Below are 23203 nucleotides of genomic sequence, written 5' to 3'. Positions count from 1 at the left end.
TTTATCTTTTTTTTTCTTCAAATATTACCTCTTTTTCTTTTTTTTTCCGAGACTCCTATTGTATGAATACTAGAAATTCTAATTTTATCCTTTACATCTCTTAGCTTTTCTTTCATATTTAAACAATTTTCTTGTCCTTTCCTTCTTCATATTGGGTGGTGGGGTTGCTCATCCTGATCTTTCAGTCTGATAATTTTTTCTTTGTCTATATCCATTCTATTTTTATCGCCATTGATTGCACTGTTTTACATTTTTCTAATTATTATTTTTGCTTGTTTTTTAAAAAATGTATTCTTGTTCTTGTTTCATATCACTAACACCTTATCTCCTTGAATCTATTAATTGGCTAAAAAAGTTAAAAATTCTTGGTCTTCTGTTCTGTTTATGCTTGGATCTCTAATTAAGATACGATGTTTCTTTGTAAAATAAATGCCTTGTAATTTGGGGTTGTTAACACATTTTTTTTCCCTGGGGATACAGGCTATGCTATAGGGCAGTCCCTTGGAAAGGAACCCCAGACTCCAAACCTAGTCATCTACAATGAGGTCAGGAATGAGTGTATGATCTCTTGAGTGGAGAGCCCCAGGCATCAGAAAACCCAATCAATGCCTCCTCACCCCTCAAAACAACTCCACAATTCAGATAATCAGCTATAACTACAAGGGGGATGTCCATTAGAAAGAGGTACTTGTTAGAGTGTAATTTCCCAGCCTCTGGAGTTTGGAATGAGAGAGGGAGGGGAACAACTGCCAGAGGTCAGATAGTAACTCATGTTTTTCTCAGCCTCTCACAAGTGCAGGATTTCAGTGCTACTCTGATTTGATTCCTAAAGACATCTGAACATGAGTCTTATATTTCTGCATGTGTGGAGCAGACAATATTTGTTCCAAGGCTATATAGCAGGAGAGAAGAAAAAGCCAAAAGAACTCTAAGGTCCTCTCCTATGTTATCCTCTTATAGCTTATTGGGCCGCCTTCTACTCTAGGTAAAAGCTGCCATATTACCTCATAAAGAAACCAGTTCAAGATATCTGTACCCCTCACCCCCAGCATGAATCCATACAGGTTTTCTCATTACTTCCCCATCGTTTCCCTAATCTTATGATCTTGGGGAAGGAGCCAACAGCTTGCTCAAAATTGGAACCAGAATTATTGTTTCAGTTTTTCATGTATCATTTTGTTTCTTTTAAACATCATAGTAATGATTTTTATAAATTCAATTTGAGAAACTCCAAAAATCTGTGAATTTATCACATTTATATATTTTTATTTACAGTTACATTAGAATTTATTTCCTTTCTTTTTCTTTCTACACTTCTCTCTCCTTAGGCATTCTTCTTTTCCATCAAAACAAAATCAAGAATTTTTCAGTGCAGAGAAGGCGGAATTTTACACATCTTTGCTTATGGTTAAAAATACCTGTTTCGAAATACCTTTCCATTAGGAGTAAGGGCCGCATCTCTCCATAAATTGAACAGGAAAAACAGTTTAAAAATACAGCCTTCAAGAAAAGAGGCCCATTTAAACTTACCTCCCAAGTGGCACACAGATTTGACTTGTGATATAACCATTTGCCATTCTCATCTTTAGGATAGATTTCATCTCCAGGCTACAAAAAAAATGAACATAACTTATTTTATTTATATCTGGGAATTAAAATTATGGAATTTGAGTTGTCATTATGACATATACCCTGGCCCTGGGAAAGCAATTCAATTTTTAATTATTTATATATTTACATATAATAAATATGACACATTAGTCTCATTATCTCACCCTGGCATTCATTTTCCTTTATTTACTGACAAATTATTATTGTTCTTAAACCACGAAGTTCTCTCATAGTGAAAGGAATCTGTTCAACACCCCCCACCCCGACCCCAGCCATACTTAGAGACAAAACTCACAGGAGTCTGTACTTTGCCCTAACTCTGTTTTTCTAGGTCATTTTTGGAAAGTAGACCCCACCTACAAAACATATTCTTCTCTAGCCTGACCACAACCCACATCCTGGAAGAGTCCTGGACAGAGCCCCTTGAAAAACCTGCCATCTCTTGTTCTACCTGGCCAAGAGTCGACCCCCTCCCCACCCCCCCACCCCCACCCCATGGGTACAGCTATAATCCTCTCACAACCTTCAAAACCCCTTAAAATGCTCAGCCTAACAGAAACTTGGGGCTGACATTTCTCTGGATATCTGGCCTCTCTCTTCCATTGGAGATTGAATAAACACTGTCCTGTTTATTGCTCCACTCTTTGCACATTTTTTTGCCACCCTCATCACCAGCCACTCTAACAATAACAAAATTCTCAACAAAAGTTGAGAATTAAGACTTTTAGGCTCAGTGTTTTGACCTAACCCTAACCCTTGCCAAAGTTTAGAACAGCAAATTTCTTACTCTGATGAGAAACCAAAGATCATCATCAAGGGTGAGAGGAAGTTCACCAGCTAAGAATAGTGTAGCTAATGAATGGAATGCTTCCTAAGTATAAGGGAAAACTCAGCACATTACTTCTTAGTTCTGACTAATCTGCTCTGTGGTTCTCTTCTCTCCCTTTCCAGCCCTCCAGGAGTTTAGCATCTGTTTTTCTACTTCACAAATTGTTTCAGTATCAAACCTAGTTTTTGGGTGATCCTTTTCCAATTAAGATTGACCATTGGTTTTCAGGTTTTTCCTTTCTGACTATATCTAAAAATGGGACCCATCTGTTACAGGCTTGGAGACGGCAGGATAGAGAGAAATAAAAGATGATTTCTAGGCTCCTTGGTGGCTGGTGGTGATCATTCCCTGAGTTTAGGCTAGCCATCAAGAGTTTTGTTTTGGATGTTTTGAGATTGAAATGGCAATTAGACATTCACTGGGTATGTGAGGAGGCAATTAACAGAGAAGTCTGAGGGAGGCTCAGAGAGAAGTCTTGACTGCAGACAAATTTGGGAGTCCTCAGCATATAAAGTGGTATTCAATCCACGCAACTGATCACGTTTAGAGAAGGTGCGGCCCATTAAGACAATATTGAGGATAGAGTACTGGGCATAATGACATTTGGAGGTTGACAGGGAAGAAGCTGTCAAAGATCTTGAGAGGGTGATATCATAGAACCATGAGCTGAAAATGTTTAAAGAAAAAGGTAGCAGTCACCTGTATTGAAAGAGATCAAATAATATGGGGACAAAGTATCTTTTAGATTTGGATGACAGGATGGAAGTCTGTAGGCCTTGATAATAGGAATTCTTTGTTGAAAATTAAGCAACTGGACAAAATCATTTATACTCTTAAAAATTTTTTTAATTTTTCCTTCTGTCATCTCACTTGAATGAAACTTCCCCCTGGTGATAACATTTTCTCCATTGTCCTTTTTAGTGAAAACAATTTCTTCTCAATTCCTCCTGTCACACTGAGAACAGGAAAAGGTCTCCTTTCTCCTAAATGCCCCATAATCATTCATGTTAATTACCCTTTCTATCTCTGATTTCTAAGCTCTTCGACCTTCTCAACACTTATGACCCACATTTTCACTCCAGTCTTTCTCTATATTTCTTACCTTTCGCATTTCCTAGTTTTACTTCTGTTCTGAAAGGGCTTTATGCCTCCATTATGAACTCTGTTAAATAATTTTTACTTCTCCAGATTTTAATTAAGTCCTTACCAAGCCTGCATCCATGTTCAATATTTCTATGATGCCTCCCTTAAGTTTCTGCTGTGTCTACTTTACTAATCCATTCATTCTGATAAACCCATTGTCTTTGTCCTCTATTCCTGCTCCTTACTGTAATACCTTGCTAGAAAAACAATCCAACCCTCTAGAAACCCATGCTATTGACTCTCATTCCTGCTCAGCAGTAACTTCATCTTTTAAAAATGTCTTATTGTGGGGCGCTTGGGTGATGGAGTTGGTCAAATGTCAGACTCTTGGTTTCAGCTCAGGTCATGATCACAGGGTCCTGGGATGGAGCCCCGAGTCCAGTTCCACATGGAGTCTGCTTGAGATTCTCTCTCCTTCTCCCTCTGTTCCCTCCCCCCCCACAACTCATGCTCTCTGTCTCTCTCAAATAAATAAATCTTTAAAAAAAAATCCTTAAAGATGTTTTATTGTGATTTTTTGTATTTTGTTGTTCTAAAATTGTGTCTGCTTGTTAACTTGACATTTAAAAAAAATTTCAGTGCTAAAATATTTTAGCAAGAAAGGTTTCTTGTTAAAAAAATCATGAGATTCAAAAAGCATGTGATATTTTGGCTTCAAAGATTGATTTCTCAATTATAGGAATTATAGGTTCATGTGTGAAGTAATGTCATTATACTGTGTCATTTCTCACTGTTAGAAGTTTTACTGTCTCTCTGCATCCTTGAGCCTTGATTCCACCCAAGAATAGCAGTGGAAATTCTCTGTTTACCTTTCCCAAAAAGATTTTACAAATCGTTGGTCAGTCACAGAGAAGTAAATTTCATTTTCTCACTTTTAGATATAGGCTCTTTCCAAATATTTAAGACTTAGCTTGGAAATCTACCATTTGAACACGAGTGAAGTTGGTTGTGTGAGGATGAGGGCTGAGGTTATAACTCTTAAGAACCTGAAATATAAAAAATCACTATAGTTTACAGGGTATTGGGATTGCTAGGTTCGGGAGGACAAGTATGGGGTTGGCATCTGGGAACTCACCATCTGGTCCCATTCTAATGAACTTTAAACCTGAGTGAGTTACTTCCTTGTTTGGGTCCTTAACTTTCTCTTCTGTGAAATTAGGTTATTGGGATATCTTATTACTAAGGTTCTCTTCCACCTGAACATTTCAGAATATTATCTTTCATTTATTATCTATAAAATGTTAGACATTGTGCCAGTAATGTCACATATATAATTTTATGAGTCCTCACAACAAGGTAGTTGCTATTGTCTCCATTTTACTGATAATGAAATTGAAGTTCAGAAAGAACCAAAAAAAAAAAAAAAAGAAAAGAAAGATCAAAGTGACTATTGCTAGGAAGTAATAAAGCTGAAAGTCAGTCCCTCTTCTGTGTGACTCCAAAGCCCATACAGACTTTTTCCACTGTACCATGTTTAGGTGATATGGAAAGAGATCAGGTAATAACCTGACCAGGTCATCTGGCTTGTATGTGACACAGCTGGGACTCAAACTAGGCAGCTTGCCTCTGGAGTCCATGCTCCTTACCACTATGCTAAGTGGCCTCTAATCAATTACAGTAGAAATCTGTTATTTTGTTTTCTGTCATACCCATGCTGTCTCCTCTGGAGGAGCCCTTTCCATGTTGTTTGGGTGGGCTGACCCAGCTTTTATTCTTGGTCATAGATGTCAGTTGGTCACCCATTTGGCCCTGAGCAAAGATTCGTTAGGAATAGGTACAAGACCAAAGGAAAGCTAGTCAGTATTTCTCCAGAGGTTAATGCGTGGTCTCTCTTTGAATTCTCACGTTGTGTTGACAGTGTAGGCGTGGCATGTCAATGGCCATTTTGCCATCATACAGAGAAGGATTTTTGAGAATGAAGCCAACTAAAACAGAGATAAAGGGCCAGTTTCACAGTTTGACCTTCTGGATCCAGCTGGGCCTGAATTAGATATCCCTTGGAATTCTTAGCTCCCTTTTTAGCTAACACCAATTTGAGCTGGATTTCTGCCATATAACAAGTTCTGACTAATACAAAGATGTTGGGGTATGGTGAGTAATGGGTCAAAAATGGGAAATTGGTTAGGTCGATATGGGATTGTGGACAGTGAGAAGTATCCTGCCTCCAGCTAAGAATTGGCAATCCTTGCTCTGCAATAGCATAGAATCTGTTAAATTTTTGCTTTGTTCTGTCTTGAGACTCAGACAAATGGGCCTACTAATGTTGGAGCTTTAGGGGACTTAGTAGAAAACCACTCGGTATTAGAATTTGTTGGCCATTTTTGCAGTCTTCAGGTAGGTCTTGAAGAAAGATGTGTTTGTTGCTACTGGGCTTATAAGATGAGAGGTAAGATGCTATTTTGCTAAAATGGGTACTCTGTACTTTTGGATGTCATCCAAGACGACAGAAGTTGAGATCTGAGCCTTCTGGAGATAGAAAAGTTAGTGATAGCCAAGGCAAGAAGGTAAAAATCCTAGAAGGAAGTAATATTGGACTTTGGAAGGATTCTGGTTGTGTCTGAAGACAAGATCTCAGACCACAGACGCCCTACTGGACAAAGGTGCACCATCCAATGAGATGCAGACTGGGTGCAAGGAACACATTAGCTGTGCCTGCCTGTTTTATATTATTTCAAGTCAGATGGAGGTCAGTAAGCTGAAGATGGGGCAGGTGAGTAAAACAAGGAAGTTCTTTACTAAGAGACAGAAACCATAGGCCACAGGTTAGATATAGGAAATGTGACCCTATTAGATTTCTAGTTTTAATTACTCATTCATGGACCTGACTGAATGTGAATTTACTGAAAGCTTATTACATTTTAAGGGATATTGCCTTATCGGTGAAATCTCAACCTGACCATAAAAGCCTATGATTACCAAGGCCATTGTGAAGCCCCCAAACCTATATCTACATGAAGTAGGAGGCAAAAGGTCAATCTTTCCTAAAGTCCATCTTGGATGTGAGCCAACAAGGAAAGTGTTTCCAGAGAACAGAACAGGGGAAGCCAGGTTGGCTGCATAAAAGAATTCTGGCCACTGTAATGGCAGAGTTTTTGTTCTTTCTGACTAGCAGCAGGATCTGATTTACCTTGTGGACAAGTGGCCAATTTTATTTTTCAGTCTCTCCTACCCTCAATGAAATTTTAAAACAGTGACTGTTCTTTAGCAATGTATATACAGGTGTGTGGTGGGTGGTCAGTCCATAGATTGAGAAAGTTCAAAGAAGGAGTGAATTTGAACTAGAGCAATAGATATCATGTAGATACCCTGATCTTGGACCTGGCTCTCCAAAAACCTGACTATTCTTTGGGTTATTTCTTTTTGGAGGGGGTGGAGGGTGAGTAAGTTTTCAGTTGTATATATTATGTTGCATTATGTTCTGCAGGGACATTTTCATGACTGTGTGAACAGGAAGAAGGGTGTGTCTGAATGCCAGGTAACTAAAATGTAGAGTACAGGTAGGGAACTACATGTCAGTTTGATGGAGAGAGTTTAAACTATAGTTGTAAAGAGCAGACATAATTGCAGGTGCATTGGATTATGAATCAAGAAGCTAGGGTTCCAGACCTGAGTCTGTTACACATAATCTTTGTAGACATTTGTTGGGGTTGGTCAGTACTATCTGATTTATAGCAACAAAACACCTTAACACTCTATGGTGATAAGTAATAAACTAGCTTCATAGCTTCACATGCACAGCTGCTGGCTCATGGTTGCCAAAGAGCAGAGACCTAACCTTTAGGCATCTGAACTTACCTTGAAAGCCATGGGTATTTCAATGATGTAAAGATCCACATAATCTAGCTGAAGGACATTAAGTGTCTTCTCCAGGGTTGGGCGGACCATCTCTGGGTCATGCCTTGTAGCCCACAGCTGAAAGAATAAAAAGGTGATAGTTAACTAACATTTACAGTTTTTTTTTTATAATAATGAAGCCCTTTATTCTTAACAAAGCACTCATATATATTATTCACTGATTTCATTTTACAAAAATATCTTTATGCTGCAGTGTCATCTGGGTATAGGATGAGCTCATATAACTGTTGACACCTGGAGTATACTTTATCTAAAAATAGTACCAGAGACTTGCAGATCCACCTGAAGCACAGAGTACCTAGGTCGGTGACAAAGTCTTGCCCTGCTCCCTGATAATTTCTGAATTGACCCTCAGCACTTTTGCTTTTCCTCATTGTGTAGATAGGGAACATATATCTGACTAGCTGGTTGGGCTTAGTGCTTTATTTTCATGACACTCTGATAAAAGATGCGCTTTAGCGGAACAAGAAATATGGTTATGGGAGTGAATTCACTGGCTCCTTCACCTTGTGACAGGTGGTACAGAAGTTGGTGAAACTTTAAATTATTGCAAATGTTTAGATTTTCTGTTCCTTTGTTCTCATTTGGTCCTATGCAGACCCCAGGGAAATTCTGCCAGTTTTTGCTAAGAAATTACTGGCGCTCTGGCTAAACTGGTAATGTCACCAAAATAGTGGTGTGGAAGACACAGTCTGGTCCTCTCCAATAAAGGTCAATAATTTGACAGCTATCCACAGATGAAAATGGGGAGATGGTCAAACAGTACAAACTTTCAGTGATAAGATGAATAAATTCTGGGTATCTAATATAAAACATGGTGATTATAGTTAACACTACTATATTATATATTTGAAAGTTGCTAAGAGAATAGATCTTAAATGTCCTCACCATAAAAAGGAAATGGTAATTATGTGATATGATGGAGGTGTTAGCTAACACTATGGTGGTGATCATTTTGCAACACATAAGTGTATCAAATCAACATGGTGTACACCTTAAGTTTACAAAATGTTATATGTCAATTATACCTCAATGAAGCTGGAAAAAATAAACTTGGCTTAACAACAACAACAAAAAAAAACAGAAAGAAAATGAAATTACTCAATCTGTAAAGTGTTAGGTAATGAAAGATTAAGGCTTAGGTTGTCAAACTAGAGCATGTGTACCTTCAAGGTCTCTAAAGCATAGGGTACTGAGGGATCCTCAGAACCCTGGGATAAGTTAATACATCTTCTTGGAGCATCAAATTTGTTCAAAGTGTTTTTAGGGAAAAAACTTACATTTCTGTACCCCTTTTGTCACAAGGAAGGGCAAGCAAAATTGGTAAAATTTGATTTTTCTCTATGTTGGACAATATTTTTTTTCTTGCCTTAAGTGCATAAAGAAAACAATGTGGAAAGAGTAGTGGAAAAATGTGTTTTTGTCATTACTGTGGGACCCTTTGGTGTGTTATTGCTGCCCTTCCATCTAGTTGAAAATTCTGTTTCATACATTTTAATTTATTTTTATTCAACAAACACATATAGTCCTAGCTCTGTGCCAGGTACTATGTTTAAGTGCTTTGTAAATGTTAACTCATAGCAACTTTATGAAATAGATTACTTAATTTGGTTCCATTTTTCCAATATGATAGATATTACAACAGTGTTAACTGTTTACCAGGGGAGATAAGAAAAGTTTTTTGGTTTGTTTTTCTTGGTGGTAACTTAAAAATCCAATTTTTACATTCAAACAAAATGAAACAAATGAGAATATATTACGGGGGAAATGTAAAAGTCTGAAAAAATTTTAGGATAAGACATAAATCGTTAAAAATATTTCTCGCTTTGGGCAGGTTGCTTTGGCCTAAGTTCTCAGGATCTGAGTTCAAGATTATTCTTCACCAGAAACATTTTTGGGAGCACCAGGTTAAGGTTTGGTGTTTACTCTAAGGAGAGACTGTAATAATAAAATCTTAAGGAATAAAAATTGTAAAGCTATAATAAAGTAAAAATCTTCAGGCTGATATTTTGGGGTAGTGGCTATATGTGGCCGCTTGGAATCATAATCCGTAAGTGGCTGGAGACCTGGGGAACCACAAACTCCTAGGGAGCTTGGCAAGGAGCCTGAGTGGGGAGCTGGGAGGAGGGGGTGTCTGGGGAGTGAATGAAGTCAGAAGCAGAATCTTGGTCTCTTTTAGAACACTCAGGAGAATTTATTACATGTTCTCCAAAGTTGTACAGCTTTATTTCTGCAAAGCTGTCTGTAAATACTCATCCTGTATTTCCACTGGCTTGCATTTTAATCATGATGCTTTATCTTTCTGATTGCTCTTCAGTGGATAGTGATTTCTAATGTTGGAAATTTCAAATGCTCAAAAGTAGAGATATAAACAAAATGTCATATATCCACACAATAGAGTATTATTTGGCCATAAAAAAAGAAATGAAATGCTCATATATGCTATAACATTAATGAACCAAGAAAATGTTATATTGAATCAAAGAAGCTAGATACAAAAGGCCACATATCATATGATTCGATTCGTATGAAATGTCCAAAATAAGAAAACTATAAAGACAGAAAGCAGATCAGTAGCTGCCAGCGACTGGGGGCAGGGGGAGGAAAAATGGGAAAAATTGGAGTGATGAAAATATTCTGGAATTAGGTAGTAGTGATGGTTATGCCACTTTGTGAATACATGAAAAGCCACTGATTTAAATTGATGAATTTTATCGTATGTGAACTGCAGCTCAATAAAAAAATTAGTGATCTATGGACAAATAGGCATAGAAAAAAAAAAGAAGGCTGCCCTTTTAAAGAAAGCTTTGGCAAATGCTTATGTAATATGAACCACTTCCATCCATCCTCTCTTGCCTCTATTTCCCAATTTTTCTGCTTTGTAGATTTGGCTCTTCCCATATTGTCTTAAATCAATGCCCACATATGAAGAAGGAGCTTTGCCCTAACTTTCAACAGGCTAATTAATCAGTCCCTAAATTCTGCGTAAGAATGAGGAATTTGGGAGTTGAGAACTCGCTCTTCTTGGTGAACCCAACATTCTTTAACAAAGTGATACAAGACCCATTATTAATATAAGGAGTTGGAGGGGGAAGGGAAGATCTTACCTTTCCACAGTAGAAAATATCCTCCCTCCGCACCTTTCCTTCTGCTATCTTCTCCCTGATGGCCTCCCCCACTTCGTGCTCATTCTGGTAGATGTAAGCCCCATCAATGTGCCGGTACCCTGAATCGATGGCGATCTTCACTGACTTCGCACAGGTCCCCTTAGGGGTCTGAAATGGCAAGGGGGTTGTTGTGGGGAAGAGAAGAAGTGGATCTTTCCTTAATCATTCTTTTATTTTTATTTTTTTTTTAATTTTTAAAAGATTTTATTTATTTGACAGAGAGAGACACAGCGAGAGAGGGAACACAAGCAGGGGGAGTGGGAGACGGAGAAACAGGCTTCCCGCTGAGCAGGGAGCCCGATGCAGGGTTCAATCCTAGGATCCTGGGATCATGACCTGGGCTGAAGGCAGACGCTTAACTGACTGAGCCATGCAGGCGCCCCTCCTTTAATCATTATTCATCAGGATACTCTGCACATAGACATTGTTTTGCAACAAAAATGACAAATCCCCAATTACATGCTGTTGTGATTGGAAGATGGTGTCTGGAGGCTGAGGACACTGACCTCACAGAGAGTTTCCTTCACACCCTCAGTGGGGGACTCCTTGCATACCAAGTCTGCCCTAGCTTTGTGGCCTCAGAAACATAACTTGATCAGTTTTACCAGTGACAAGAGATTTCATAACAGCTATGTTATAGGAAGGCACAAGTTCATTGAAGAAGGCTCCATTATAAATCAAAGTTTTGGAAAAACAGAGATACATCCACAGAATGGAATATCATTCAGTAATAAAAAGACATGAAATACTGCTAGAGCCACATGGCTGAACATCAAGACAATTATACTAAGTGAAAGAAGCCAGATGAAAAATATATTATGACTCCATTTATATAAAATGCCAGAAAATGGAAATTAATGTATAGTCCAGATGCAGATCAGTGATTACCTGGGGTGGGGGACAGGACAGGCATGGAGGCAGGGAGCAAATACAAAAGAACACAAGGAAACTTTTGCAGTGATGGATATGTTCACCATCTTGACGATAGTGATGGCTTCATGGGTGTACGTATGAGTCAAACTCAACCAAAATGAATACTTTAAATTATGTACAGTTTATTGTATGTCAACTATTCCTCAATAAACTGGGAAAGAAGAGTGTGGGGGGGCGTGCTAGATTTTCAAGATATATTTTTATCAAATTTGTTAGCCAAATCTTTGTTTGTTTTATTAACCTACATGAAGCCTAAGAATAACATCTCCCCTGGACATTGACAGAACCAAAAGACCTGACAAACTCTTGACACTGCAAGTATAAGTTATCCGTTCTTCAGACTGCACATAAATTGCTGTTCTTTAGTTATGATAACATTTTAAATACCCATGAGTGTGTCTCACTTTAGTTACATTTTTTCTTAAGGAGAATGGAAGCCTTGATGGATATTTCCATCAAGACAAGCATCTAGTCTCGCTGAATAAAATGTGCAAATCATCTTTTAGGTTGTGTTTGGAGGAGAGGATTAATCTTATTTGTAGATTGCAATTGACCTCATATTCAGACGGTGATCATTCTGATCTTGTTCACAAATGTTGAGAACTACTTGTGCTTGCCTTTGTATCTTCAGTGTTCTAACCAAATGCTTGACAAATCTCAACAGACCTGTGAATTCTGGCCCATAGAAGTTGATTTATTGAGAATGAGTGAGACAAGAAATCTCTTGCATTTCTAGTGACTTTAGAGTCCAGGGCTGGAAATAAAAAGCACTAGAAGCCTAAATTATATTTTCTTTCCCTACTTCAGTTGAAAGTCATCACTATTGAGAAGATAAGAGGGTATGAAAAATGAACAAATTGGCTACACAGATGGTATTAGAAAATAGGATTTAAGAAAAGAGGCACACATTCCAGGAATGTCAGAAATACCTCTTTGGTTTCTTAATTGACAACATGATTAATAGAGCTTGAATAGAGATTGAGGCCAAAAAGCCCTACAAAGCACCCTGTAAAATGAGATGTTATGGCTGACAGCAAGTGTGACGACAAAAGTATACTTGAAGAGGAGGCTTGGGGTAGAATCCAGAAATTTAAGGGAAAAAAAGTAAAAATACTACTTCCATTATCAGGTATTTACATAGTATTAATGAAAAGAATAAAGCTTCATATGAAATGGTAAAATATAATCTCAGAAATAGCACTGAGATTTTGTGGCTGGAATTGATAAATGTAAGTATAGAACTCAAATAGATTTAATACAAGGGGAAAACCCCAAAACAATGCATATTAAAGTATATACTTATATTTTCAAAGATCAACCCAAGACAAGAGGCACAGGGGAGAGCATTTAGGATAAAGAAGATAAGAAAGACAAACACTAAATTAGGAGCGTGGTACTGACCCTTAGCCTGAAGTAACATACGAATGATGCTTTATTTCATAAAGACATGGCACAGAAGCAAGTTATCGTAGTGAGTCTTCTATTATTCAGCTACCATTAAAGAGCCTTTTCTAAAAGCTGAATATCTGATACAGTCTTTGCTTGCTAAAAATATTTTCCCTCAGATGGCAGAAGCAGCAATGAGGTGAATTACTATTTTGGACTTAATTCTAATCAATATGGAGGAACTAGTTGGAAATGTGGATGTGAGAAAAATGCTTCTTTATAATTCTTAAATGTAGCATAAGAGAACTGTATGTACATTCTGACAGATTCTTTAAGAAAATTCACTTTAAGGAAAACTCAGAAAGATAAAAAAATACCATATTTGGAGACTTAAATAAATGATATGATAGTAGAATCTTAAATGCAAAATTTTGACTCCACCATTAAGGATGATATCAGTGAAATAAAGAATTCTGTTTCCAAAAATGATCAACAGCACCCTTCCTCCACTTAAGAAAGGGGAGAGTCCTATGAGGATGTGGTGCCATCTTCCAGGATGTAACACATACTCTCGGTCAACATCCATTATATGGTGTTGTGTCCCCAATAAGTAGAAAACACAAGTCTGAAAACACAGTAGGAGTGGTTCAGCTTAGCATTACTCCCTTGACTCACTGAGAAAAGGAGTACTTCTCATCCCTGAATTTGAGGCTCTGTGGATCCTAGTTCCTAGCCTTAGTTCCCAGGGGAACCCAGACTCCTTATTTCAAGAGTTCAGTATTTGAAGAAAGATGTAGCCATACCGGCAGGGGTAAGTGACTTTATCCCAGGAGGAGATAGGGTTCCTTCACTGTTACATGATGAGCCAGGGAGGAAAACATTGGGCACCTAGGCCATCCAACGATATACCCCTTCCTACTTTTGATAGTTAGTGGATAAGAGTAGCAGCCATGATCTGAGAAGGATAAGTGGACCAGAGACTCAGACAACTTGAGAGATGAGGATCTAGGTTATAATATTTCATAAGCCACCTAGACCAGAAGAGATGTTGGTTAAGGGTGAAAGAAATCTAGAATGGGTAGTCCAGGAGGGAGATAAGTTGCAACTTGAATACAGCTTTAGTGGCAGGAGCTATTTCATCCTGTTAACCTACCCCTTTAAAAACTTTTCCAGGAGAGAGACCAAACAAAATTCTGGAAGAGCTTTTCTCAGGGGTGAACTTAGCATACAAAACCAGTAGGTTCAGTTGGCACCAGGGGTAAACCGTAGTGGCTGTCATGGTGTACCATAGGATAGAGGCACTCATTTGCTCAGCGGCCACCAGTGTTGGCTGCTGGTTACTCACATCTGATCCCCTCTATGAATGATACAGGGCATAACAGCCTGGCTCCCTCACCTCAACTTAGCACAACTCTAGCACCATTCCAGAGCTCCTTGTGGGACTAATGAGCAACTGGATCACAGTGCAATTCTCCACACTGAACAAACCTACTTTTCTTACTTCCCTAAAGGTCTGATTCCTGGGAGTACTCCCCACTAAGCCTCCTGCATGCAAATCTCGTTCTCAGAGGCTGTTCTCCAGAGTGGCCAACCTAAGACACTAGGGTAAAGAAGGATTTCTTAAGCTACAGAAGGACTAATCTAATGATACATTAAGAGTGATAAACGTGACCACATTAAAATCAAGAAACTCCATTCATCAAGACACCATTAAAAGTGTAAAAAGACAAATAGGAAGAGATATTTTCACATAGATATAACTGACAAAGGACTCATCCCAGATCTTTTACAAATCCACTATTGATAAGAAAAGAGAAATCCAGTAAAGAAAAATGCACAGAAGGCATAGTCACTTTGCAAAAGATATCAACATGTTTAATAAAAATATGAAAAACTGGCCAATTTTATCTAGAATAAAGGAAATGGAAATTAAAGCACAATAAGAGATTATTCCGTGCTTACTAGAACTGCATAAATTAAAAAGACGCCAAGTGTTGGTGAGAATGTGGAGCAGGGGTACTCTCATACATTGTTGGAAGGAGTACAAATTATATGAATACCTTGGAAATTATTTATATTGACATCATTTCCTAAAATTGAAGATACTGTACTGGATGGGAAAACAGTCCTGCTCCTATGTGTATATCTTAGTGAAACTCATACATATGTACAATAAGACCTGTGTAGGACTTTGCAGCCAAACTGGAAGCAATTCAAATGCCCATCAATAGTAAAATGGTTACTGGCATGTTCTTATAATTAAGCAATCACAGAGCAATAAAAATGGTCAAAGACCATGATTAATTTACAACATTATATTTAGAAAAAGAAGCAGAAAAAATGCATCCAGTGTTTCTATTCATATAAAGTTCAATAATTGTATAGAAATGTATGTTAGAGTTGTATAACTCTTAGAAAAGAGCAAGAAAATCGTCACCATAAAATTAGAAGAGCAATCCCCTCTTGAGGGAGGAAGGCTTTCAGGTTGAGAAAGGCAGACACAGAGTTTCTGCGGTTTGGTATGTTCTAATTTTGGATCTTATAGCTAACAGATGTTCACTATAAAAGTATTCGTCCCTCCTTAAGTCCATTGTCTTTCAAAATTTTAACTGTTAAAAAAAGAAAAGGAGGTAGATCAAAAATAAGAGGTAAGTGACTCAATAAGTTTCAAAGCCTTAGATTTGAAGAACTTGGGACTAAAGCCTCATTTTTGGCCTTGGATCGACCATCTGCTCTCCTTAGCCTAGATCCAATTGGTTGCCAGCTTTGTAGAGCTTCCCCCAATGATGTGTGGCCTTCAGCCAAGTTACTTCCTTCCTAGGCTCCAGCCAAATTAGTTTCCTCACAGCTATCAACTGCGTTCAAGTCTTTGTTCTTTTTTGCCTGTTTTATTTGTAGATGCCTTCTCACCTGATCTCTATGTGTTGTCTCTTCTCATTTTAATTCATTGTAACTTGGGCAGGTTAATATTTTTGAAAATAAACCTATGTTTTACTCCCTGGTATTTTTTTTTTTTTTACCCCCAACTGCCCTCCCTCCCCACACCATTTTTTTGCAGGTTGATGTGTAGCACTAATTGCTCCTGGAGCAGAATGCGGTATATATATACTGTTATTCCATATATATATATATATATATATATATATGGAAGGGGTGCAATATATATATATATATTTATATATATAAAACAAAATGCAGAGGTCATTTCTTTGTGTTTGATTTTTAAAAGCCAAGGCTTCTGGAAAGAATTCAGGATAAATACTATACTAATAGTAAAAATAAACACCAACTGAATTCTTGACCTTCAGAATATTAACCCACAGAGCATTTTACAAAACTATAAATGAGTTGCTATTACTTAGAAATTAATAATTACTTATAATATTTTCTGAAAACTGTTAGAAAATCCGGCCATGCTGGACCCTGGCTTATGCATACAATCGGCTGTAGTGGAGAAAGTTGCTATCCTTGGACTGGTCAGTGGGATCTCTGGTTCTGCTTATTCTTGCACTCATGCCCGCTGTCAGAATGGGAAAGCAGGACAAAATGGAGAAATAGACTTAGTTCCCCAGGACACTTAATTGTGCTTCCTGCCTGGTTCCTGGTCTTTTTAAGTAGAGGTTATAGAACCCACCATCACCTCTGACAAAGATTTTTTGCCTTTGCCTCATCCAACTTGAGCAAGAATCCTAATAAGTCAGTTTAGCAACAACCCCCCACCCTCCGTATCTGATCCCCCTCCCTGTCTAATCAGGTTCCTCATCTGCCACCATAGCCCAGGCGATGTCTAGTTGGCTAGCAAGAATCCCCCCTTATCCCTGATGTTTCCTCTCAGCAATTTTCCATCCACTGACCTTGGCTATAAATTCCCACTTGCCCATGCTGTATTCAGAGTGGGAGCTCAACCTCTCTGCCCCCCTGCCCCCCGCAAAATCCCAACACAGTGGTTCCTAGACCTATCACAACAGCACTTGCCCGTGAATAAAGTTCTCCTTATCATGCTTTAACAAGCGTCATTGCATTATTCTTTTCCCTTAATCTGCTGTCCCCATTGTATAATAAACATGCCTGGTATAAGAACAAGGCAAAACAAGGTTCCTTGGGTTGAGAGGAGGAGGGGGATTCGATGGGCATTGAGGAGAAAGCAAGGGATCTTTAAAGGATGGCAAAATCCTGAGGAGTCCTAAGCCTGGGCTCCCCAGCCCCTTCGAGCTCAGGGGCAGAATGGACTTGATGTTTCAGGCTCCCTCTTTGGTACTCACCAAAGGTTTGGACTTCACCTCTCTGTTGCCCCAGATACAAAGCCTTTGGCTCACTCTCCAGACTGTGAAAACTGCTTGCAGCTACAGAAATCTCAACGAGGACCACCCAGGAAGGAATACTGGATCATTTATGACCCCCAATTTACTTCTTAGACCACTCCTTCCCCATAACTTGATGTTTCTTGATCTACCCCATAACTGGATTTGTTCATTGCTACTTTAACTTTGAACCAGTGTTATCTCTCTTAAAGCACTTGAGCTTTTCCTTACATTTTAGTTATATGTGTCTCTTTTTCTGTCCTTGGTCACTCTACTTAAATCCCTTGTTTCTAGACCATTGTTTCAATCCCTGTGTTACCTAGAAAAATGCCCCGCATATGGTAGGCACACAATGAATATTTATCAAACTAAATTATCGCCCATTTTCCAAAATATTTACCATTGGTCCTGGATTTGTGTCATTTGCACATCTGGTAACATTCTTGAGTTTTACTTGCAGTTTTTGATAAATATGGGCTATTAACTCCATGGACTGATTGTTCATAAAAAGAGAATTGACTTCTGTCAAAACTGAAGAAAAGGAATAACACCCAAACTGTCACCTGTCAGAAATTCCCACATGGAGTTGTAGGGAAATCTGTCGGGAAGCTGTTATAGACTATTGCATCCCTGTATGAAAACATTTTGGGAAGCTTTCAAAAGGAAAAAAAGTCACCCGGATAATTTGCACGTGTTAGTTTTCATTAGTTATCATCAGGTGGGGTAATGCACAGAGTGTTTGGTGATACTAAGTCTTGGTTCCATTTCAAATTCCCTGAGTCCACAGGCATGAAACACCTTTATAAGAGATTTGGGCACACTTAAAAGAAAGAAAAATCTTTGAAAGCCAGGAGAACCTGGGCTGGGGGCCCTCACACAGCTTCATAGTACTCTTCCTCCAAGTTGCTTTCCCAGTTCTTGTCTCCACATGCTCTGGTGGAATCTAAATGGGGCAGAGGTCAGAGGAGGTATTGTTAGCCTTTCTTACTTTGGCCTTTCATGCCTGCTCCCATCCTTCTCCCCCTGAAGATGTGCCTAGATCTTTCCCTGGCACTCTCCTTCTCTCTAACTTCTGTGTAAAAAGTGAACAGGATCCCAGGACAGATAGTGACTGACATGACCACATACACAAAACGCAAATGAATTTCAGTTAAAGAGTTACCTCAGCCTGGCATTCACCTTCTACCCCTTGTTGTGGAGTGAAGATTTGAAAAGAATCTCAGGCATGCCAAGTAGAGAAGACTAAATTTTGGCATTAGATTTTGCCTTAAGGACTAAGACTGATTCTGAAGTTAAATCTAATTGAGGACTTTTATTTCATGGTGGCTGACTTGGGCACCGGTAGTTCTAGCCTCTGCCTCATCAGTCCTGGGAAGATGATAAAGGAGTTATCAGTTGCATAGCTTGGAATAGAAAGCCATGAATCTGCTTTATATGAGATACTCCATTCTTCCCACTCCTCATCTTCCTCTGCAGCCCAACAAACCTTCCAGATAAATGTGGTATATTTTTCTTTACATTAGAGTTTCTGATTTGTGAGACATACCCAATAATTCCATGTATTACTTTACAACTGGTAATATTTCTGATCACAAATGTAGTTGGTATATGCATGAACTTCATTTCTCATAGTATTCTTCTGTCATATTGTCTAATTGGTGTATGTCTTATCTTCTGAAGTGAATTATAACTCTTTTTTGGGGAAATAACACATGACTGATTTTGAATGTCTCTAACCTATAGCATTTAATATTACTAGATACATTGTAGGTACTTAATAGTACTTATTGTTAGGCACAGCACTTTGAGCCCAACTGAGTTTCATGATACACACACACACACACACATTCTACATACTTTCAGGATTATATTCCTAGGTTCTTTCACAAATAGAAATACACATAGAAAGTCATAGTTAGAAATACACAGTTTCATTGACATTAGATATATTCTCAACAGGCAATAGAGTATAGGGATTAGAACATTGGATTTGGGGGGCATCTGGATGGCTCAGTCAGTTGAGCATCTACCTTCAGCTCAGTTCATGATGCCAGGGTCCTGGGAGAGAGCTCTGCTTGGGGCTTCCTGCTCCCCTGGGAGCCTGCTTCTCCCTCTCCTTCTGCCTGCCACCCACCCCCCACCCCCCGCTTGTGCACTCGCTTTCTCTCTGTTAAATGAATAAGTAAAATCTTAAAAAAAAAAAAAAGAACATTGGATCTGGACCCAAAGTACATTGGTTCAAATCCAAGCTCTGTTCCCTAGCATTGTAAGTTTGGGACAATTTTTTTATCTCTCTATACTTCAGTTTTATCATCTACAAATAGGGTTAAATGGTATATCTTTCATAATGTCTTGAGGATTAAATTAGAAAATACATGTAATGTGAAGCACTTAAAGGAGTTCCTGGCACATGTCAAGTGTCCCCAAAATGTTAGCTGTTATTATCGTTATCTATTTACATCTCCCTAGCCTCTGATGCTCACAAACATAGAGATCCCCTTTTATAAACTAATTAATTTGAAAGCATCAGCTGAATACCCATTACATACTAGATACTATCCTGGAAATACAGAACTGAACAAGACATTCTCTTTCATAATGAATTTCACAGTCTTGTGGGGCAGATTACAGAGAAACAAGGATTACAATACAGTGTGATAGCTACAGTGGAGTCAAGTAAAAGGGACCATGTGAACATGCAAGAGGGGCAAGTTGTGGTGGCTGGAGGGATGGGATTCTAAGGAGCTGTGTCCTTGGGCTGAGTCTTGAAGGTTGAGTAGAAGTTGGCTAACTGAACAAACCAAGAGAAAGGGTGTTCCAGGTAGAAGGCAGCATGTTTACAAGCATGGAGATGGGAGAGTTGTTCAAGGAACTTAGGCAGTTATGTTTCACACACAGAGGGAAAAGTGGAAGAGTGGTGGTAGATTCTGCTGGACAGATGGGTCTTGACTGAACCTTGAAAGCTCAGTGTGCAAGGTAAGGAATGTGGACTCTACCCTATAATTGATAGAGAGCCACTGAAAAAATTAAGCACAGGAGTGACATGATCAGATTTGGGTCTGAGGAAGATCCTGACAGCCCCAGTTTGGATCATTAATTGGAGGGGACAAAATTGGAAGAATAGCTTAACAATAAATTAAGAGCCTAAACTAAGGCAGTGACAAAGGAGATAAAGAGGAGGGTGTGAATTGAAAGCCTATTTTTGAGATAAATTGAACAGCGATCATTTGGATATAATGTGGACAAGGGAAGATATGAGGAAGAGGGCAGAATGAAGGAATATACTCAGACTTCTGGCTTGGAGGGCTCAGAATGGTAGTGTTATTTGCTAGGAGGAGAAGTATTTTGAGGGGTGGGGGAAGGGGAAATGGATAGTGTAGTTTTGTCATACTGAGTAAGAGGTGTCTGTGGAAGACAGGGTACATACTTGACTGTCCAACAGAATTATCCAAAGAGCTTGTTAAATGCAGCCTCTACACCTAAAGATCCAGATTCAGGAGACCAGAGGTGAGGTCTAAGGATCTGTATTTTTTAAAAAAATCCCCAAGTGGTTCTGATGTAGCCAGTCCACAGTTGTATGGGGATATGTAACAAAACAAAAACAAAAACAAACAAACAAAAAAGGAAACAGAGATTTAGGTGTCTCTGCATGGATGTGGTTGGAGCCAAGACTGTGAATGAGGTCATAGACAGACAATGGGCAAAGTAAGAAGAGGAAGGGGCCAATGACTCAGACCCTTGTAATTGTTCTAACAGTGATTTTCCTTTGCGTTATCAAAAACAAGGGGACCGGGCAGTTGCAGTGGAATGTGGGATTGTGCTACGAGAGTTAACTACTCTTGGCTTATTTTTCTTTTTTCTGCCTTCCATTCTTTATGCTGCCCCAGAGTTATCTCATGATGCTTTTCCTCTGTTTCCAAACCACACAATTCCTCCTTTTATACAGAGTGAAGTTCCAACTCCTTGGCATGGTATTCAAGGTGCTTTATGATCTAGTCTCAACCTGCATTTCCAGAGCCAGCTGCTGTTGCCTCCACCACTAATTCCTTATGCCAGCCACTGTGGGCTTGGCCTCTGCCGGACAGATCATTTCTCCTTGTGCCTCTATACTTCCCCTTTGCCCCAAAAATCCTGCCTCAGCTTTCCCTCTCTGCCTTCTAACTCACAGTTAGCTTTCCAAAGGTCATTCCTATGCAATCACACAAATCTGCTAGCATTTCTACACATACCACTGTTTATTCTGGTAATCAGCATTAAATTTGAATTACAATGAGGAAAGCAGAAAGATATTTTTCTTATAAGTAGAAACTGTGTTTAAATGGAAACCCACTCAGTCTTGAAGGTCAAATTTAATTATTCCCTTGTCTGTGTTTTCAGAGAGATGGTTTATAGTTCTAGGATAGCATTTACTCTTAACTTCATTGTTCTACGATTAGCTATTAAAGAGTCTGTTTCCTCTATTTGATTTTTAATCCCCAGACAGTACAGACACTGTTCTTTTCATATTTAAGCTTCTATAGTCGAGTGCTTCATACCTGGGTGGTTTTTATGAAATGTTTGTTAGACTGAACTGGAAATTCTCAAATATAAGTTTAAAAACCCACAAGTAGTAAACTCAGTTCATTCTAATAATCCGCATTCAGCTAAATTTCAGGAAAGGAAGAAGAAAGGTCCCATCTTCTAATCCAAAATAATTTTCAATTATAAACTGATATAGTTTAAACCTCTGGCTCAGTACTCAGGATGCCAAATAGTACTCCTTGGAGATTACTTTCATTAGTATAAAAAGTAAGTCAGTGAAATCCACTCAAAATGAATGAAAGATTATGCTCTAGGAAAGTTTCGAAAACATTAAAATAAAAGAGAAAGAGAGAGAGAAATTTACCAGTTTAGGTTCTGAGTAGGTCCCAAGACCGATGATAGGAATGCTGTTTCCATCACTTAGAGGAATGCGGTGGTTTGTAGTGCTGAGGTACATCCTGGAGAGAGTCTGGGTTTTCAGTTTTTAGGAGTGATTCTGGATGCCTCTAGAGAAGCCTTTTTGAAAAGATCTTCTAGGGCCCCGTTAATCAAAGAAACGAGAGCCAGGGGAGGAGCAGCGGGAGGGAAGAGATTAGCAGATGTATTTCTCAACCTGTTTTTTTCCAGGTTGTTTTGAAAAGCCTGAGCTTGTCCTTTGAACTTTATCAGAGGCCTGTAAATAACATAACCCATTGAGAGCTGTTGCTTAGTTCTCTGTAAAGAAAAGAGGAAAAACCCAAAAAGAAACAAATCTAGCTGGCTTCTACCAGTTAGGATGCTTTCATTGGCAAGTAACTGGCTGATCTCAAATTCTCTTGAATTATAAAGGACATTTATTGGTTCATACTTCTGAAAGCTTCGACATAAGGGCTAGCTTCAGGTGAGAATACAACAGTTTCCCAGGACTTGCTTGGGGATTCTGATGCAGCAGAACTGAGAAGAGGTCTGGGATTTTATTACCTTGTTAAGTTTGGAAAATACTGGGTCAGAGGAACAAGTGATGTGGCCTGGAACCAGTTTCTTACCTTCCAGTACATGTGTCTGCCTCCTCACTCTCTCAGCAGACTGGCTTGACCCTTATTGTTAAAGGATGGTGACCAGTCCTTGGAGTGACATGGTTCCAGATACAAACTCAACAAAAAAGAGATTTTTATTTACTCCACTGCTCACACAGCAACGTAGAAATGGTCTTTTTGGTCTCCACTGCCGTTCTTGCTTCATGGATGCATCACTAAGCCAGTCATGATGGTCAAAGCAGAAACAAAAGATTGATCACCTGCAGACAACTAGAAGCCATGTCTAAATTTAGAGTTGGGGTTAATCTCATCTGGGCAGAATCTGGAGGTTGTTAAGGAAAAGGAAAGAAGTAGTGGGTAGAGAAACAACTAACAAATGTTGATTATAATATTCCTCCAAAGGATTGTGCTGCGTATAAAATGTGAGCTTTGGACCTGGTG

General features: G+C 38.8%; 1 protein-coding gene across 1 annotated transcript in view; it reads right to left on the bottom strand.

Moving 5' to 3' along the window:
* Nucleotides 1–22296, bottom strand: part of AKR1D1 (aldo-keto reductase family 1 member D1) — a 42143-nt gene extending 19847 nt beyond the window's left edge. The window contains exons 1-4 of the mRNA XM_027574069.1: nt 22111–22296; nt 10546–10713; nt 7379–7495; nt 1531–1608 (exon numbers count right to left, since the gene is read on the bottom strand). Coding sequence (XP_027429870.1) covers nt 1531–1608; nt 7379–7495; nt 10546–10713; nt 22111–22203 — 456 coding nt within the window. The 5' untranslated portion in view covers nt 22204–22296. The remainder of the gene's footprint in view (nt 1–1530; nt 1609–7378; nt 7496–10545; nt 10714–22110) is intronic.
* Between the last annotated feature and the right edge of the window lie 907 nt (nt 22297–23203).

Source organism: Zalophus californianus, chromosome 12 (assembly GCF_009762305.2).
Source record: "Zalophus californianus isolate mZalCal1 chromosome 12, mZalCal1.pri.v2, whole genome shotgun sequence".
NCBI lineage: Eukaryota > Metazoa > Chordata > Mammalia > Carnivora > Otariidae > Zalophus > Zalophus californianus.
This window is presented reverse-complemented; position numbering and strand designations above follow the sequence as displayed.